We start from the raw sequence: 19,005 nt of genomic DNA on the forward strand, positions 1-19,005 counted from the left end.
CATCTCTTTTGTACGTTTGTTCATCGGTTTACCAGCTTACCCTCTGGTTAGCATCCCATTTTGCTACTGTGCTACTCTGAGCTATTCCAATTAGCATCTAGTTTGAAAAGTCTCTGTAAACACGTTAACATCATTGGCACCTCAGTCCGCGGAGATTCCATTCATAACAAGCGGCGAGTAAGAGCAACAAACGAGTTCATCGAAAAGAAAATCAAAGGCACTGAGTTGCAATACAGAGGAGTTTGCCACAAAATTTATTGCGAGTATCATTTGAGAGAGGACTCGGTCCATATCGCCAAGGAGTCATTGGGCAGTTTCTGTTCAGTCCTGAAAAACAAAATTATTTCTCAGTATCAATCGATCGACGTGGTCATCTTGCTGAATAGGAGTGCTCTGGATGGTGTTCTTGTGGCTGCTTCCCCAATTAAGTCAGTAGTATTAGTAGTTCTTGTACTTGCTACGAAGCCACAGATTGGTTTCACGTAATACAAGTTATTTTCAGCTCAATACGGTGCCGCATATCGGTATCACTTGGGCGTTTACAAGCAGTTCGAAGGCCAATATTTTATGATTTGTTCCTCCAATCTCATTGCAAAGTCCAAATAGCCACAACTAAACTCAGGTGAAAACTGAAATGACTAGAAACAGTTGTGCCATGTGCCAGTAGCGAATAAAAACAGACAGCAAATTTGTCTGCTGTGTCTGTAACAAAACGCTCCACTTAACTGTGGAGTGTACTGAGTTTGATAAGAAATGTATTGTTGTTCTAGTAAAACTCAAGGATAATCTCATTCACATCTGCAACAATTGTAATCCGAAAAAGCAAGAGTTTTTGGACAAATAAGAATAAAAATGAAAGCCTGAACGAGAAAAAACTAAATTCAATTCAAGAAAAAATTAATGATGAATTGAAAAAACTTCAAGAGCAAATGAAATCACTTACTGAGAAAATTGAGAAGTCAAATAATATTATGACAAGTCTACAAACGGAAGTTAAAACGGTAAAAGAGGACACAAAAACTTACAAACAGTCGTTTGGTGCGGTAAAACCTGGAAAATCGGTGTCAGTTCCTGAGAAATTTGCATTGGGATTATGCATTAGAGGTATCCCCGAAAAAATGCAGAATCTGCCTCTGCTGATGTCAGGCTACACGCTGACATTGCTGAAGTTAAAGCTCTTCTCAAATTTTTGAACAGAGGATAGACAGGAAACTTGTCAAAGCACAAAGGCTTGGAAAATACGATCGTAACAAAACTTTTCCGCGAACTTTCTTAATTAATACTGAAAATCCTATTAGTCATGATCTCATCCTACGAGCTGCCTTTAAGTTGAAAGCTGCAACAGGTACGAGAACGCAGTCTATATAAGCCCAGAACTCAATAGCACGGATGCAAAAAAGCAAATCGAAAGTCTCAAAAAGCGGAGAGCTAATAGAGAGCTCTGAAAACAAACTAACGTCCAAAGATATAAGAGTTTGTAATCTTACTCTAGAAGTGTTTGAAAACAAAAAGTGGGTACCTTTAGGAAGAAGTTCCATTTATGATAATGAGAATGATTCAAGCAGCTCAGAAGATTGTCTAAACGCTTTTTGACAACCAACAATGTCAATCTTAACTTTCAACGCTAGACTTGGCTTACACAAGATATTACGTCGTCAGCACTTTTCCTTGATAACTACTTGGACTACAGAAACGATTGAAAAAATTCTGAAGACCGAAAGAGCAAACATGGTGGTGTTCTCATCGCTGTCAAAATGAACATTCCTCACCAATATTTAGAGTTAGGAATTGAAAACCCGGACTTCATTAGCATGATGAAGTCCGGGTCATTTGATTCTGATATAAGGTTCCTTATTTTCAATATATACAACTCACCGTACCCTAGCCCCTATCAATGGAAATCAAATGAAATGCTTCAGCTCCTTGATTTAGTTCATGATTCAGCAGTTGAAAACCATTGTGGTAGAGTGGTAATAACGGGTGACCTAAATTTCTCACAAAAAAACTGGCCCTCTATGTCGTCAAAAATTGATTACGAAAAAGAGTTATTAGGAAAACTAATGGACCTTAATTTTAGTAATTTTTCTAATGACCAACTTGATGTAGTCCTTTGTAATAATCCTGATTCGTTGATAAAATGTGAATATGGAGAAAAGTTATCGATAGATCTTTTCCAGAATAAGAAACAGTTTTCTAACCACAAGCCGATCGAAACAATAATTGAATCGTCCAAATCTGAAACTTTGTTGGTAACCAAATCTACAATGTATGCCTTGAAAATAACCAGTTGGGAGAAATTAAATGAATGCATTGAACAAGAACCGTTTTTACCTTTTTGCTACAGCAATGTTGACGAACTATTGCTCCAATGATACAAATGGTTAGGGGAAAAAATTGACACAAATTGTCCGAGGATAACCAAACATCGGGCTAATCTGGCTCCAGGGATTTCAAGTTTTACATCAAATTTAATCAAAGGACTGAATACACTAAAAAACAAACTATGTGCCCTCTAAGCAAATTGATCAAATTGAAAAGGCTGGAACAACAAACAGTCGAGTAACAATGACTTACGAGATTTCGAGAAATCGGATTTCGAGAAAGTTTAGTAAGATTCAAAAATATCTGAAGTGCATCAGGAAGACTGCCCTGATACCACCAACAGTGAAATTAAATGATGAGATGTCCGTTGACAAAGAAAAGGCAGAACCATTTAATCGGTTTTTCAATTCAGTATTTAGCTAGTGTGAAAAAGTAACCACTACGAATACTAATGAAAGTTTAAATAAACTAACATGTAGCGAAAAGCAAATCATCTATATTTTTTGTGATCTAAATCCAGACAAGTCCACCGGACGGAATCGAATTGGGAACCTCATTTTAAAGAAATGCCACAAAACTTTGTGTAAATTAATGAATTTACTCTTCGAGGCATGCATAGGCAAACAGTGGTATGACTAGGCAAAAATAAAACGGAATTTATCAAGCTCATGTGACTGGAAAGTGAAACTAAATGCATACATTTTCAATACATTATTCAATACATTATTCGAGGGGATTATGATGTTGTTATTAACGATATTGAAAAAGCAGTAGAAACAGCGCGTCAGACTGAACGGGGTGAATATCGAATCACAAAAGCGAGAATTAACAAAAACTAACGATAACTTTTTCAGGAGATCGAAATCGCTCTTCAACTAGAGTTGCGAATGATTATGGAAAGACCCTAAATAAAATTACCTTTTAGAAATTATACTGGAATTGTTTCACAAATCATTATGTGGAAGACAATAAACGCACATGGAGAGTGATTTGCAGATGTGGAAACTGCAACATACTAAAGAAGATAAAACCGATCTGAACTGTAAATTGGGTGGAAACTCAAGAGTCTTACTCTAAATCCTGCATTACTACTACTACTACTAATTAGATCTTCTAGTATAAATCCCCACCAGTGGATCAAAAAAGCAGAAATTTAAAATGTAGTTAATTGTTAGATAGGGATAAAGAAAGGAATAAAAGAAGAAAGAAACTCAGAGGTATAAAAATAAAGAGAAAAAGTTTTTAAGAGTTTTTTTCGGTAAAACTAGATGTCAAATTTCCCTATTCTGCTGTTCTGAAAGCTGTGTCTCGTATGGGAGAGCTTCCTCTGGGGCTTGCGGAAGATTTCCAGAGTCAGTAATAAAATCAATTTCATTTGGTGGTGGTGAAGTTTGTTGATAAACGTTGTCTTGTTGTGACTAATGAGCTGGTGGTAGAGCTTATGTAGTTGCCTTTTTGGTTGGGTTTATTGTATTGCAAGGGTTAAAGTTGTTGTGCTTGTTATTAATAGCCGCGAAGCTATAGCTGAGGCTATTATTGGCCTTCTCTTGGTTTCTGTTTTATTTATTTCGTCGTCCAGATTTTTGTTACAACCATATGACGTCACAACCACTTCAAATTTGCTTTTTCTTCATTCGTTCATGCATTTTTAACTGAATTGCGTGCTTGACGTCATTTTTCACTCTTATTGGAGCTAGTTTTTTCTTCATTCGCGTGATTCAATTTTTGGTCACACGTGACTTAGTTCACTCTTAAAAATGACTTCCTCACTCTGAAATTGACTCTTTTTTTGCTTTAATTCAAAGAGATAAGGTCAAATGAGTGCTTGTCACTCTAATTGCAGGTTTTTTAAGAGCAGCTAATAGAAACAACAGTAAGTTATACAGATTCCTAATCAGAATTTAACATCTCAGCCCTTAATGAAAGAAAATAATTTTCTTTTTGTCTGTCTTTTTTACCTTCTTTTTGCGACCACAGCTCTATGAAGCTATTGCGATTTTTTCTGGCAATTTGCCAGCTATGTTTTTGTTTTTGAGGTTGTTTTGATGTGTTCAAGATGATAGATTGAGCATTGAGTCTTTGTGATCGTGGTAACGGTGTGTTGTTGTTTAGTAGTATGGCTTAAGTAGTGTTTAGGTCTTGATTTGTTATGGAGGGAGCTCTGTTGAATTAATTGTTTGGAGATGATTTTCATCGTTGTTTGTTGTTTGACCAAGAGATATGGTGTTTTTTATTTGAGATTAAAACCGTGTTCCATCATTTGAAAAAGTAGAGTTAGAATCGGTGCTCTCTATATTTGTATTTATTGGTTGGGTATGTATTGTTGCGTCTAAAACTTGTTTTCTTGTGGACACGTCTCTAACGATATGTTTGTGTTGTTGGATTCTCCATTGTAATTGGATGATTCTCAGCATCGTTTTTATCATTTCGTCTCTATTATTACGGAGTTTTTGTAGTAATTTTGATGGAACTTCTGTTATAGGTACATAATTTTCCGGTAAGCAATCTGAATCACAAATAAACTAAAACTTTTGGGAATTTTGTAATTTGCTGTCGAAATCTCCATGCTATTTGTTTCATTGCTCTATAAAATTAGCGTGCAAGACTGCGCCAATAGCTATAACAAACCTCTAGTGTATCTGGTTCAGATAAATTGATTTCTGTACTTGTAAGAGTTATGAATAAGTGATTAAAAACTTTTTTTTGCGTGAATTTTGTGCATTTTCAGGCCGTGAAAAATTGTATCCGTATTAAGTAACGGTACTAAGCGCTTTAAAGTTTCAATTGACTACTGTTTGAAGTGTTTATTTCATTGAGCTGTGTTTCCCTTCCCAGGTTGAGGTGCCAGACCGAAAGTCGATATGTCCAGACCGTCCCAGACGGAAAGTGTCTATGTCCAGACCCTCCCAGACGGAAAGTGCCTATGTCCAGACTTTCGTGCGTTCAAAATTTTTCGTGCGTTCATCGTGCGTTCAAAAGTCCTCATGTCCAGACTTTCGTGCGTTCAAAATTGCCTATGTCCAGACTTTCGTGCGTTCCAAAAGAAAATTCGTGCGCTCCAAAATTAATAATTTGTGCGTTCATGTCCAGACTATCGTGCGTTCAAAAGTCCTCATGTCCAGACTTTCGTGCGTTCAAAATTGCCTATGTCCAGACTTTCGTGCGTTCCAAAAGAAAATTCGTGCGCTCCAAAATCAATAATTTGTGCGTTCATGTCCAGACTATCGTGCGTTCAAAAGGCCTTATGTCCAGACTTTCGTGCGTTCAAAAATGCCTATGTCCAGACTTTCTTGCGTTCCAAAAGAAAATTCGTGCGCTCCAAAATTAATAATTTGTGCGTTCATTTCCAGACTATCGTGCGTTCAAAGGGCTTTATGTACAGACTTTCGTGCGTTCAAAATACCTATGTCCAGAATTTTTGTGTGTTCAAAAATTGACGATGTGTACTAAATTTGACGATTTGATCAGTCCAAAAAAAGCTAGTCCAAAATGGTTCGGTCAGTCCAATTTTTTCAACTCATCGCCAATTATGGCTAAGGCTGAGCATACCCACCTAAGTTGAGCACAATTGGACTAAAATTGACGATTTGGTCACCAAAACAATGTTCGGTGATCGAAAAAGTTCGGATACTTTTTTGGAAATAGGTAAAAACTTGTCCAAAACGGTCCGGTCAGTCCAATTTTTTAATTTCATCGCCAATTATGGCCAAAGTAGAGCATACCATCAAAAATGAGCTATATTGTATTAAAATTGACAATTTGGTGTCCAAAACAATGTTCGGTGATCGACAAAGTTAAGCCTCATCGAGCGCGGATACTTTTTTGGAAATAATTGAAAACTTGTGAAAAATAGTTCGCTCATTCCACTTTTTTTATTTCATCCCCAATTCTGGCTAAATTGGAGCCTGCCTACCAAAAATGAGCACAATTGGTCTAAGATTGACGATTTGGTCACCAAAACAATGATCAGTGATCGAAAAATTTCGGTTTTTTTTTTTTGGAAATAGATCAAAACTAGTTCAAAATGGTTCGGTCAGTCCAATTTTTTAATTTCATCACCAATTATGACTAAACTGGAGCGTAACCACCCAAAAATGAGCACAATTGGATTGAAATTGACGATTTGGTGTCCAAAACAATGTTCGGTGATCGAAAAAGTTAAGCCTCATCGAGCGCGGATACTTTTTGAAAATAGGTAGAAACTTGTCCAAAATGGTTCGTTCCGTCCATTTTGTTTCTTTCATCCCCAATGTTGGCTGGCATGGAGCCTGCCCAACAAAAATGAGCACAATTGAACTAAAATTGACGATTTTGGTCACCAAAACAATGTTCGGTGATCGAAAAAGTTAGGATACTTTTTGGAAATAGGTAAAAACTTGTCCAAAACGGACCGGTCAGTCCAATTTTGTAATTTCATCGCCAATTGTGGCTGAAGTAGAGCATACCCATCAAAAATGAGCACTATTGTACTAAAATTGACGATTTGGTGTCCAAAACAATGTTCGGTGATCGAAAAAGTTAAGCCTCATCGAGCGCGGATAATTTTTTGGAAATAGGTAAAAAACTTGTCCAAAATGGTTCGTTCAGTCCATTTTTTTTATTTCATCATCAATTAAAGCTAAAGTAGAGCATACCCACCAAAAATGAGCTCTATTCTTTTAAAATTGGCAATTTGATGACCGCAACAATGTTCGGTGAGGAAAAAAGTTCGGATACTTTTTGGGAAATAGGTAGAAATTTGTCAAAAATTGTTCGTTCAGTCCATTTTTTTTCTTTCATTGCCGATAATGGCTGCAGTAGAGCATATCCACCAAAAATGAGCACTATTGTACTACTATTCACGATTTAATGACAACAAAAATGTTCGGTGATGGAAAAAGCTCGGATACTTTTTTGGGAAATAGGTAGAAACTTCTCCAAAAATGTTTGTTCAGTCCATTTTTTACAATTCATAACCAATTATGGCTAAAGTGGAGCATACCCACCAAAAAAGGCACATTTCTACTAAAATTGACGATTTGGTGTCCAAAACAATGTGAGAAAGTTAAGCCTCATCGAACGCGGATACTTTTTTGGAAATAATCGAAAACTTGTAAAAAATAGTTCGCTCATTCTATTTTTTTTAATTTCCTCCCCAATTATGGCTAAATTGGAGCCTGCATATCAAAAATGAGCACAATTGGACTAAAATTGACGATTTGGTCACCAAAACAATGTTCCGTGGTCGAAGAAATTCGGATACTTTTTTGGAAATAGGTAAAAACTTGTCCAAAACGGTCCGGTCAGTCCAATTTTTTGATTTAATCGCCAATTATGGCTTAATTAGAGCATGCCCATCAAAATTGAGCACTATTGTACTAAAATTGACGATTTGGTGGCCAAAGCAATGTTCGGTGATCGAAAAAGTTAAGCCTCATCGAGCGCGGATACTTTTTTGGAAATCACTAAAAACTTAAACAAAATAGTTCCCTGAGTCCAGTTTTTTTTATTTTAACCCCAATTATGGCTAAAGCGCAGCGTACCCAGCAAAAATGAGCACAATTGGACTGAAATTGAAGATTTGGTCACCAAAACAATGTTCCGTCATCGAAAAAGTTCTTATACTTTTTTTGGAAATAGGAAAAAACTTGTCCAAAACGGTCCGGTCAGTCTAAGGTTGTAATTTTATCGCTAATTATGGCTAAAGTGGAGCGTACCTAGTAAAAATGAGCACAATTGGACTAAAAATGACGATTTGGTCAGCAAAACAATGTTCGGTGATCGAAAAAGTTCGGATAATTATTTGGAAATAGCAAAAAACTTGTCCAAAACGGTCCGGTCAGTCCAATTTTTTAATTTCATCGCCAACTGTGGCTAAAGTAGAGCATACCCACCAAAAATGAGCACTATTGTACTAAAATTGACGATTTGTTGTCCAAAGCAATGTTCGGTGATCGAAAAAGTTAAGCCTCATCGAGCGCGGATACTTTTTTGGAAATCACTGAAAACTTAACCAAAATGGTTCCCTGAATTCAATTCTTTTATTTTATCACCAGTTGGGGCTAAAGGGGAGCCTGCCCACCAAAAATGAGCACAATTGGACTAAAATTGACTATTTGGTCACCAAAATAATGATCGTCGATCGAAAAATTTCGGTTCTTTTTTTTGGAAATAGATAAAAACTATTTCAAAATGGTTCGGTCTGTCCAATTGTTTAATTTCATCACAAATTATGGCTAAAGTGGAGGATACCCACCAATGAGCACAATTGGAGTAAAATTGACGATTTGGTGTCCAAAACAATGTTCGGTGATCGAAAAAGTTAAGCCTCATCGTGTGCGGTCAGTTTTTGTGACCGGGTCAAAGTGTTGTTCAGATTAATGTTAATATGATACGAAAAGTTCTAATTGTGTGTTCAAGGCAAATCAAAAGGAAAAATTAGCCTGCCTGCTTTGAAAAATAATCTTCGGTGAATAAATTTGCATTGGGTCTCAAAATGTTATATTGTTTTCACTGTACTAACAAAAAAAACATTAAATTTATTGTTTTTAAGGGATTCCGCACTTAAAATCTGTTATGGTTTTCAATAGATCAGGCGTGAAAGAAAGGTTGCGCGAAAAAAAGGGTCTTTAAAGTATCTTTTACGCATGAAAATTGGAAGAAGTTTTTGAAACTTTTCAATTTTTTTTAGGTGAATTTTAAAGCTTATCAACGTATTTTATCATTACAGAATATTTATCTGGCATATTTATGCTTGTTATACTGCTTAGAAACTCATCTTTCTAGATATGTATACAAAGACTATCGTTTTTGAAAAAAAGGGTTAAAAAAATTGCAAGGAATTGGAAGAAAAGTGAAAAAAACGCCTTTTTTCACAATCAGTCCTGTTTTAAAGTTGTGTTTGTACTTCGAAACTTTGATTTCCAGTACGCATCGTGCAGCTTAATATCGCAGCTTTGTAACGAAACCAATTTTAATCTAAAAAAACGTTAAATTTTTTGAGAAATTGGTCAAAGAGTACGACGTACTTGAGGTCGAAATTTCGAAAAAATTCGAATTTTCAAAGTTGTTTTTGTTAATAACTTCGAGCATAGATAGAGTTAGAAAGCGTTCTATGGCTTAAAATAAAGCTTGGCTAATTTTCGTTACGGTCATGTATATTGTTGCAATGTTATCTCTGACCAAAGGTGTTGTATTTTTGCTTTCTCTGAAGAATGTCGAAAATGAGCTGTTTTTGACCAAGGGGTCAAAATCATCAAAATTTAAAAACTGTTTTTCCGAACTTTTTTAAGTTCCAGATGATAGCCCTTTTCTTCCTGATTCCAAAACACCTTCATTTTTAAAAATCGGTTCAGTCATCTTCGAGATATTAAGCTTTGAAAACAGGTTGGGGGGGGGTGGGAATAGTTCCTATTATTCCGATCTGTATTCTCTTTCTTTAAAACTAACAACCAACTAGCTATATATATTCGGCAGCTCGAGGGCATCCGAAATATGTAATTTGAATGCAAGTTGTATTTCGCCTCTCTACAGGTAAGTTATATGTGTTGGCAATGTGAAATATTCGAATTAACTGCCCCATTGTCAACTGACCAACTGTATACATTCTGAGCATGTCATCTGACAGCAGGAGGAGTGCTATGATGTGCTGTCCGGCTAGACCATTATAATTAACCTGCAAAGAGGTGCATATGAAATGAAATGTATCGGAAACGTTCAAATGGTGATAGTATTTGAATTCTCCGTAGAATTTTATAGAGGCTGTCTGAGAGAGGCTGTCTCCAAATTATTGTATCATATATTAGAGAAATGTGGCAGCGGATTATAGGGTAGCGTATAAATAAAATTGTCCCCCCCTTCGTAAGTGAACCGTAAAATTCCTTTGTGTTGGGTTATAAATGCTCTTCTATCAATCGGTGAACATTTATTATCGATGAAGGGGAAAAGTTGTTGTGGTTGAAATAGTGTGATGTTGGTTTTGAGGCTGTAATCACTTAAAGCTGAGCTATTCAGTTCTGGTTATATCAACTATAAAAATGGACTTATGTCATGTTGATCTAGAGACTATTTGTTCGGAAGTGATTGCGGCGTTGGTTGAGAAGAGTTTCCATTTTCTTTTATGGGAGTTATTTCTTAAACTAAAAAAATTCTTCTGTTTTGTGGAACAAATTATAAGAGTTGTGCTTCTTGTGCCTAAGTCTAATTTTCTAAAAATATAATTAAAAATATGCAGTTTGTTTAATTGCAATGAGTTATTTTATGGTTGGAGTTTGTCGCACCAGTTAAAGTTCTATTGGATTTTTTACAGCCTTAGGATTAATCGTGTTAGGACTGTTTTTTTTCTGCGCTTGAAGTAGACTGAATTACTATTTTTTTCTAACTTGAAGTACTATTTTTTTCTGCGCTTGAAGTACTATTTTTTTCTAACTTACTAACCGACTCAGCAAAACACTGAAAGTAAACTTCAATTTTTGGGGTGGTATATATATGCAAAACCGGAGTCAATAACAAACATAGTGTATAAATCTAAGAGACTGAATATGAAAGGGTGTCATGCTTTATTTAAATAAGAATAGGAGTCATCTCAGTCTCTGATTGGTGGATATTTCACATAATAGATTTTCATCTGCTTCAGAGCTGTCTCTCAATATCATTGTTGTTTTCCCATTGCTTTGAGAAGCTCAGAAACGTGTTATGTCTCAGGCTAATTTACCCGCTGAACTGTTGTTTTTGAGTTCTTTGTATTTGAGATATCTAAATTTAATGTTGAAAATTTTGGAGATGCCTGGTTTCTTTTTGTGCTGTGATCAGAGGGTGCTTAATGATTTTCTGAACTTGAATTGTTTATTCGAAACCTGAATTAATGGCCAATAGGGTACACTTTACCGAAGTCCTAATTTTGTACGGCTGTAATTCTTGTTAAATGAAATAAGGGATAGAACTTCACGTAAGAACTCGCGGCTATTATCTGGCAATCTACGGGTATGTTTCTCACAGCCCAATTTGTCTGAATCGTATGGGTCGGGATTTTGATTGCGAATGCACAATATGGATAATACTTGTGATCGCCTCACCACCGCATGTTTTGATGTAGAATGTGTTCCGGTCGAAAATGCGGTTGAACACTTACTCGTGTTTTTGCTTCATATATAATCTCCCAATATTTAAGCATCTGATCTTTTTTGAAAACTTGGTGGAATTTCTATTGAAAAGCAAATCAAGGTAATTGTGTGTCTTTCATAGCCCTCGCTTGTGGTAACTGAGCTCCTATACCATTATTGTTGGCGATTTACAATTCAGAACAAGATTAAATCCACTTAGGGAATTTAATTACTTTGATTCTGTGCTCACTCATTTTTGATGTTATTTATTTATTTTGCTGTCTTCGTTTTAGGTGCAATTGAGATTGATGGATCTTCGCACACGGGCGTGGCTCTGATATCGGTTGAGAAATCCTCAGGCAACAACAGAATCATAGTTGCACAGGGTGCGAACAAGAATGTGGACTGCAACTACATCCGGTTTTTTGCTTCAGTCATAAGGAGGTGCCAGATCTTGATGGCCGGTATGGAGGTTCCCCAGGACGCTGTTGTGGAAGCTCTCAAAATAGCGAAGGGAGCTGGACGTAAGCATTGACATTGTCATATGAATTTCCCCCTATTTTCGGCTCTAAGTATGGTGGGACTGAGACTGACTAGGAGTGTTTTTAATTGCTCTCGAGCGAAGTTTGAATCAGTTATTGTACTCGAGTGTTTTTTTTGCAAAATCACACCCTTTTTCACTTTTCGATTGACTTTTGCGTGGTTGAATTTTTGCGTCATTTAAATTGTTCTCTGATTATTGAGCAGCTGAACTCAATTGGTGACTGTATATTGCTATTAAATATTACCACAGGGTTGTTATTGCCTCCTAGGCGAAGCTGAGTAGATGAATAACTTTGAAAGGGCTATAACAACCGTGTTGTAATGTTTCAAATTAACTCTCATTGCGATTACATTTGCGTAATTTTACCACCTTGTTGCCGTGATTAGACTACAATAATCGCACTTTTATTGCGACTTTATAAAGTAATAGCTATGATAAAAGAGTGGTAAACTCGTTGTCTAATGATGGAGCAGATTTTGTAGTTTTAATTGGGCGTTAACGTGGTATATAACCGCGGTGAGCTATGCAATTGTTCTTATCGCAACAATAGTTGATTAAAACCCAAATTCGTGTCTCCTAAAAATCGTTCCACTTGTAACCCAGAGCGCTCGATCCCCTCAGCGCGTTTTTGAATGCGAGTTTTGAAGTGAGTGGTGTTCATTGAAGTTTTGATAATAGCTGCACCTTTTTCCTAAATAATTTGTAAATTTGGAATTTTGTACGATGTTCTTTTTTTTCTGAAGTAACTAGCTATGGCCGCGGAATACATCAATCAGAGACAGATATGAGTGATTTTCAAACAAATGACCGATAGCTCTTTAATTACAAAAAGGACAAATTATTATTACAATAGAGTTTCTTTCAAACTGCAACTAGAAGTGTTATTAAAGATTTATAGATTAAAATGATTGTGAATTTACCATGGTTGAATGCACAGAGGGAGATGATAATTATGGATTGTTCGAGGATTTTAACTAGCTAAACTATAAACTCTGATTTCTCAAAACTTTTTAAAGGATTTTTTAATCAATCCTGAGAACTCGTACCAAATGATTGTCAATCCAAATACGCTTATGAAAACGCTTCCGAATTTTTGGACGTATTTTTCATTCGTTGATGATGAATCAGTTTCTGAACTGTGTTGAAATAACAGCGGAAAGTGAACTTGTTTTTTGTTACCACGTAATTTTAAAATTGCAATTTTGATCAGGCCCGACAATACTGAACCCGGCACCTGTTCCTGTCGAGGTAGACGAGAGGATATACGAGCTAGCTGACTACATCTGTCCGAATGAATCGGAAGTGAGTTTGTTGTCAGTCACAATTTGATCTTATTTTCCTGGTCATTCCCACTATGGGCATTCTAATCTGTCTACAAAATTTGATAGTGCAAGCACACGATTATATTCAGTACTAAAGATTATTCGGCAATCTGCACGCTATGTTTGCTAAATCTTTGGGTCAAAATGTTTGTCGTTTTTTGGATTAATTTCAACCCATAAATATCACTAGGTTGTTGTAAGCATTTACATTTTGATTACTTGTTCACGCTTACCTGTTTTTAAAGTTCATTCGTTGTTTGCGCTAATCGTTTGACGCGTTTATAGTTTTCAGGTTTTCCTTCTGAATTATTGTTGGTTTGTCAGCGTGTTTTCTGAAACTTCTGCTATATGCAATATAGAACGAAAAGTGGTTGCTCATTCTAATACTCTATATATTCGGAGGCAGGTAGACGAAAGTTGTTCTCGCCGAAAGTTCGCGTACTAAGTTTTTTTTCGTTCTTAATGATTTCTAATTTATTACACATGCGAGATCGGTTTTGGTTCTGTGTTATAACGGAGAAGCAAGAATGGTTTTGTCTTATGGCTGCCGTCTTTTGGTTTTGCTCAGCAATTTTCTGCTGTTTTGTTATTCTATTCATTAGTAATGAGACAGTGTTTCTATTATGTGATAACTGTTTTAGTTACATTATGAGGTGTTGCCGAGTTCAGTAGTTTTAAAGCTTGTTCAGGCGACCAAAATGTCTGATCTTATCGATTCAGTTTAAATGGTAATTTAGAGTTTCCTAATTGATACGCTTCCAAATTTGGAGGCGATTCGTAGTGCTCTGTGATTTTATCATTCAGCGTTTCAACAAAAATTTGGTCTGGAGATCTTTTGTTATGCGATTTTTCATGTGACCATGTGGTGTTTTAGCAGTCTTTTTGATATCTTGTCCCATTCAACGGGAAAAAAAAGATTTTGTTGGCAGCAAATAAAATGGTCATTTTTGAAAGTTGCTGCTCTATGCAGGCACGGTTTAACTAAAATGTCCCGAAGACATGAAATAATGGTGCCGATTTTTTGTGTAAGTTTGTTGTGGATGTTTCAAGAGATTTTTTGCCTTCATTTAAGTTTTTTCTTTGTTTGAGTACTGTTCACATATTGTATAATTTTGCAAAGATATACTAATTTTCAATTTGTACTTTTTATTTAAAGAAAGATCAATATTGTTAGCTTTTACATTGGTTGTTCATTTGTCATTATATGGTCCTCAAAATACTGCTATTTGCAATATTTGACAAACCGTTATGGTCTCTCTAATACTCTATATATTCTGAGGCATGTAGACAAAAGTTGTTCTCGACGCAAGTTCGCACATTTTTTCGTTCTTAATAATTTCTAAGTCATTGCACATGGCTGATCGGTTTTTGGGTTCTATGTTTTAAGAGAGAATCAATAATAGAATTCTTTGGCTTATGCTCGTCGTCTTTTGGCTTTTCTTAGCAGTTTTCTGCTGGTTTGTTTTTTTATACTAGCACTGGGACTGTATTTCTGTTATGAAATAGTTTTCAGAGTAACATGATGAGGTATCGTCAAGTTCAGCAAGTTTAAGACTTGTTAAGGCCATTCAAAGCTTCTCATCATTTCGGTAGATTTAAAATGGTATTTTGGCACTTTTAAACTGATACCCTCGGAATAGGAGTGATAATTTGGGTTGTCTGAAAGCTTAACATTCAGCAGTTTCAGCAAAAATATTTGGTTTTGTCGTCTTTGATAATGCGAATTTTTATCGTTTTTCGTCTCCCTGTTTGATTTTTTATCGGAAGAAGTTGGATAAATCTTGTTGACACTAATAAAATTGGTTATTTTTAATCGTTTCTAGTCTAAAAATGGACAGTATCTAAAATGTTAGTTTTTATCAAATTTTAACTTTTTTTGAAATTTTGTTGTAAAGGCAGTGCTTGCGTGTCTTAGTTAAACACTAAAATTTTTCTTAAAAAGAGTGAATATTGTAACTTTCCCCATTTTTTCCTCAAAAATTCTTTTATTTTTCGTCTTGTATCTACAATCGTTCTTAACTGCGCCATTATTGTGTGACGGATAAGATTGCTACAAATGTTATAATAACTTGTTAAGTTTATTTTAGGCAGCACAACTTTTAGGCAAAGATGCTGACACAATCAAAACAGTGGAGGACGCGAAAGCTGTGGCCTTGGAGCTGAGAGCGAAGGGTGCTAAAACTATCATAATCACACTGGGCGACAAGGGCTGTGTTGCTCTAGAAACGGATTCGCAGGAGCCCTTCCATGTGGAGGCCAGATCTGTTACTGCGGTAGATACTACTGTAAGTGAAAGTTGAACGGATCAGATAAGGTTTCCTTTTTCTGGCTCAAAAATTAGATTTTATAGATGAATTTTCGTATTCGTTTTTAATAGCCGCGAAGCGGTAGCGGCTATTATTGGGGACAACGTGGTTTTTTACAATTCAAAGAATTTGACTTGTACGGGGCGTTGTCTTTTTTTAAAGATCTGTTCACACATTTTCAAGATTTTTGAAGTCAAATTGGAGTAGTGATTTTGGTCACGCCGAAACAGGAAGTGGAGCGAAAAAGCGAGTGGTTTTGCGGCGTGAAATTTTTTTGCTCTAATTTTAAAGTAGTTAGAATACGGTGTTTGAACAAAAATTCGGTTTCTCGGTAGTTGTTTTTTTTGTTCAAGTGCGGCAATTTCACTGTGATTTTTTTTACTGTTTTTTCAATTTTTTGGATAGGATTTTTTTCTAATTGGTTTTCCCAATCCATTCATAGTTCATTCTAGACATAGTTTTTTGTTTGAACCAAATTTCCATTTCTGGCTAATGGTTTATTGTTCACATGCGGCATTTTTACATTGATTTTCTGTTTTTTTTTTATTTTTTTTATCTGATTTTTTTAGTTTTAGAAATGGTTTTCCCAGTTCACTCAGAGTCCGTTCTAGGTCTAGTTTTTGTTTAGTCAATGAAAATTCTTTGAATTGTACGTCAGGACTTGTCCTTCTATGTTTTTATTTCGTCGTCTCCATCGATGATTCTTACGACCTGAATTCTTGGAATTGACTTTTTCAATGACTTTAGTGACTGCTACTACTTTGCAGTTCAAATTTGTGTGCGTGACGTCATTTCTGCTTTAGGTCAATTGCTTGATTTACCTAGCTCAAGAAATAACTTCTGAACTCATTTATGGAACTTTAAATTTTCTGAACATTTACTAGTTAAAGATCAGTAGTGTGCATCTAAGTAGTGCCAAACTAATATGCCCCAATTCTTGAGTATTGGTCTTGGGTTTTTGATTTTTTGAATATCAATATTGAAAAAGGTCTTTTAGGGCGTTTTCCTTATAGACCGTATGTGTCATAAAATTGACAGTCTGGTTCTAACCCAAAAAGTCTAGAGGTCTAATAAAGGACTGGTGGTCGTTCTGTCTATCTTATTTTTTAGCTGTTTCAATTCATGGAAGGCCACAAACGTCTATCGCAGCTATTTTCCGGCAATCTGCCGGCTATTTTATTTAAAATTAGTAATCTAAGACTTTAAAATGTTTTTTTTTTGTCTCGAGCTATGCAATCAATAAAAGAATTCAAAATTTGGGATTTTAAATTGTGGTTTATCTTTTGAAATTACACCCTTGTTCGCAATATATCAATAGCGAGCATCATGCAATATTCTAACGGATCGACAATCTTGGAATCTTTTTTTTCCTTGATAACATTACCTTAAGCTGAATTAAAAAGCGTTTCTGCACAAAGAAGAAAATCAGTCATTATTGTTTTTTGCTGTCAGACGAACGAAATTTGTAGCAGTTATATTAGTCCTGTGGTATTTTTTATGCAGTTTTTTTGACGCTTTTGACTTTTCGTCCTTAAAAACGGGATAAACAGGTAACGCCAAGAGAGCATTAAGTTCTCATAGAGACTTCTGGCTTACTAGACTCTTAAGTATGTGATTCACCCAAACTCTTTGGAGATATAATTTCATGGTGTGAAGGGCGGTTTTTAGTGTTTGAGCTTTTCAAACCCATGCCCCCCACTTCACCCCCAATCAACATTCTTCACATCGTTCCACACGTAACCGAGCGAGCTCGCCTGTCGAGTGAGAGAAATTGGTCCAAACTTAGTCCGTTATCTTTATTATTTTTTTGCGATTTGTTGTTCATCAATGCAATGAATTTCATAGGTTTCTTGATACACAGGAATTAACAAAAAGTAGTTGAACGTGATTCCTGTTCAATGTGCCTGAATGTACAGCTGAGTTTCAGTGAACTCTTTTAAATGTACTTTTACCAGAATAAAATTTTTCTCGGATGTCATAGAAACGCTAAATAATCATTTTTTATTAGAGCCGCTCCTAATGGTTTTTGCTGTCCTTTCGTCAAATGTGGCTTGCTATGAAGAGTATTTGTTAAAGGTGCGAAATTGTCAGCTGAGTGGAGCTATATGGCAGTGGTCGTGTTTTTTTATATAATTCAATAACTTGAATTGTTTTGGGGTGCTGTTTTTCTAAAGATCTGTTCTCATTTCTAGTTGCTCTCAAACAAAGTTTGTAGCATATTAGTCCTGTAGTCTTTTTTTCAAAAATGCGATAATGAGTTGAAGCTCGGAGGGCATTAAGTGGCTGAGCAGCTCTCTTGGAGCTTTACGCCTGACTAGTCTTTAAGTGTGCGTTTCATGGAAGTTGTTTTCAGGAGAAAATTCATGGGGTGAAGGGCGGTTCCTAATTTAAAAAGTTTGACCCCCTCAATGATTACCCCATCCCCGATCCCAGTACTGGCCCCGTCCACTTGCCGCTTCAACGTGGTTTTGTACTACTTTGGCAATTTGGACACCTCTCGTCCAGTCCTCCAAACCCTACCGTCATTGCTGGACCCTCCCCCCCCCCCCCCGCAATCCACTCACCTCATCCCCCATTAATACTAACACCCCTAAGCCCCAACTGGCTACTGCCAAAGCCAGCACTCGCCGGTCATTTGAGAGAAATTCGCCCAACGCTTCGTTTGTCGCTTGTGTTCATAATTTTTCATGACTAATGGCGTTTGCTCGCGCGGATTCGTTTCTTAATCTCTCCACCAAACGTCTTTGGTCATTTGCGTGATTAGATTTTGATCATACGCGACTTAATCACTCAATAAAATGACTTTTGCACTTCACAACTTAAGTTTATTTGAATTAGTTTAAGGTCAAAGGAAATCATAATGTGTAATAAAGGTCCCCGAATAACGTGGCTTTTGTGGAGTGAAGGTTAACAAGCCTATTATTTTATCGCTCAAATGTTTTAACACAGATTTTGAATGTCGTGAAATATATTTTTGTCTTGCGTCTGTTTCCATTTCTATCTGTATTAAACGGCACGCAAGTTTATATCGAAGCTTTTCTGACAATCTGCCGGCTTTGTTTTAGATCCTCATTTTTCGGCATTGTAAATTAAAAAAACCTCAACAAATGTTTTTGAAGGTAAACCGTGAAATGTTTATTTGCTCTCAAGTAAAGTTTGTATAAATTTTATTAGTCCTGTGGTCTTTTTATGCCATTTTTTGCTTTAGAGTTTTCGTCTGACCCTTTCAACTTTTAGTCGTCAAAAGTCGGGTAATCAGGTAAAGCTCGGAGGGCATTAAGTGGCTGAGTTGCTCTCTTGGAGCCATACGCCTGACTGGTCTCTAAGTGTGCGTTTCATGGAAATTGTTTTGAGTAGAAAATTTAATTATGTGAAGGGCGGTACTTAATTTAAAAAGTGTGACCCCATCAATGATTACCCCCCCCCCCCGC

The 19,005-nt window shown here is 36.2% G+C and overlaps 1 protein-coding gene across 1 annotated transcript in view; it reads left to right on the plus strand.

The window, feature by feature from the left end:
* Positions 1-19,005, plus strand: part of LOC142349814 (ribokinase-like) — a 60,240-nt gene that overhangs the window by 36,029 nt on the left and 5,206 nt on the right. The window contains exons 4-6 of the mRNA XM_075401601.1: positions 11,696-11,926; positions 13,157-13,248; positions 15,356-15,553. Coding sequence (XP_075257716.1) covers positions 11,696-11,926; positions 13,157-13,248; positions 15,356-15,553 — 521 coding nt within the window. The remainder of the gene's footprint in view (positions 1-11,695; positions 11,927-13,156; positions 13,249-15,355; positions 15,554-19,005) is intronic.

This window comes from Convolutriloba macropyga, chromosome 1 (genome assembly GCF_964194025.1).
Source record: "Convolutriloba macropyga chromosome 1, txConMacr16.3, whole genome shotgun sequence".
Taxonomy (NCBI): Eukaryota; Metazoa; Xenacoelomorpha; order Acoela; family Convolutidae; genus Convolutriloba; species Convolutriloba macropyga.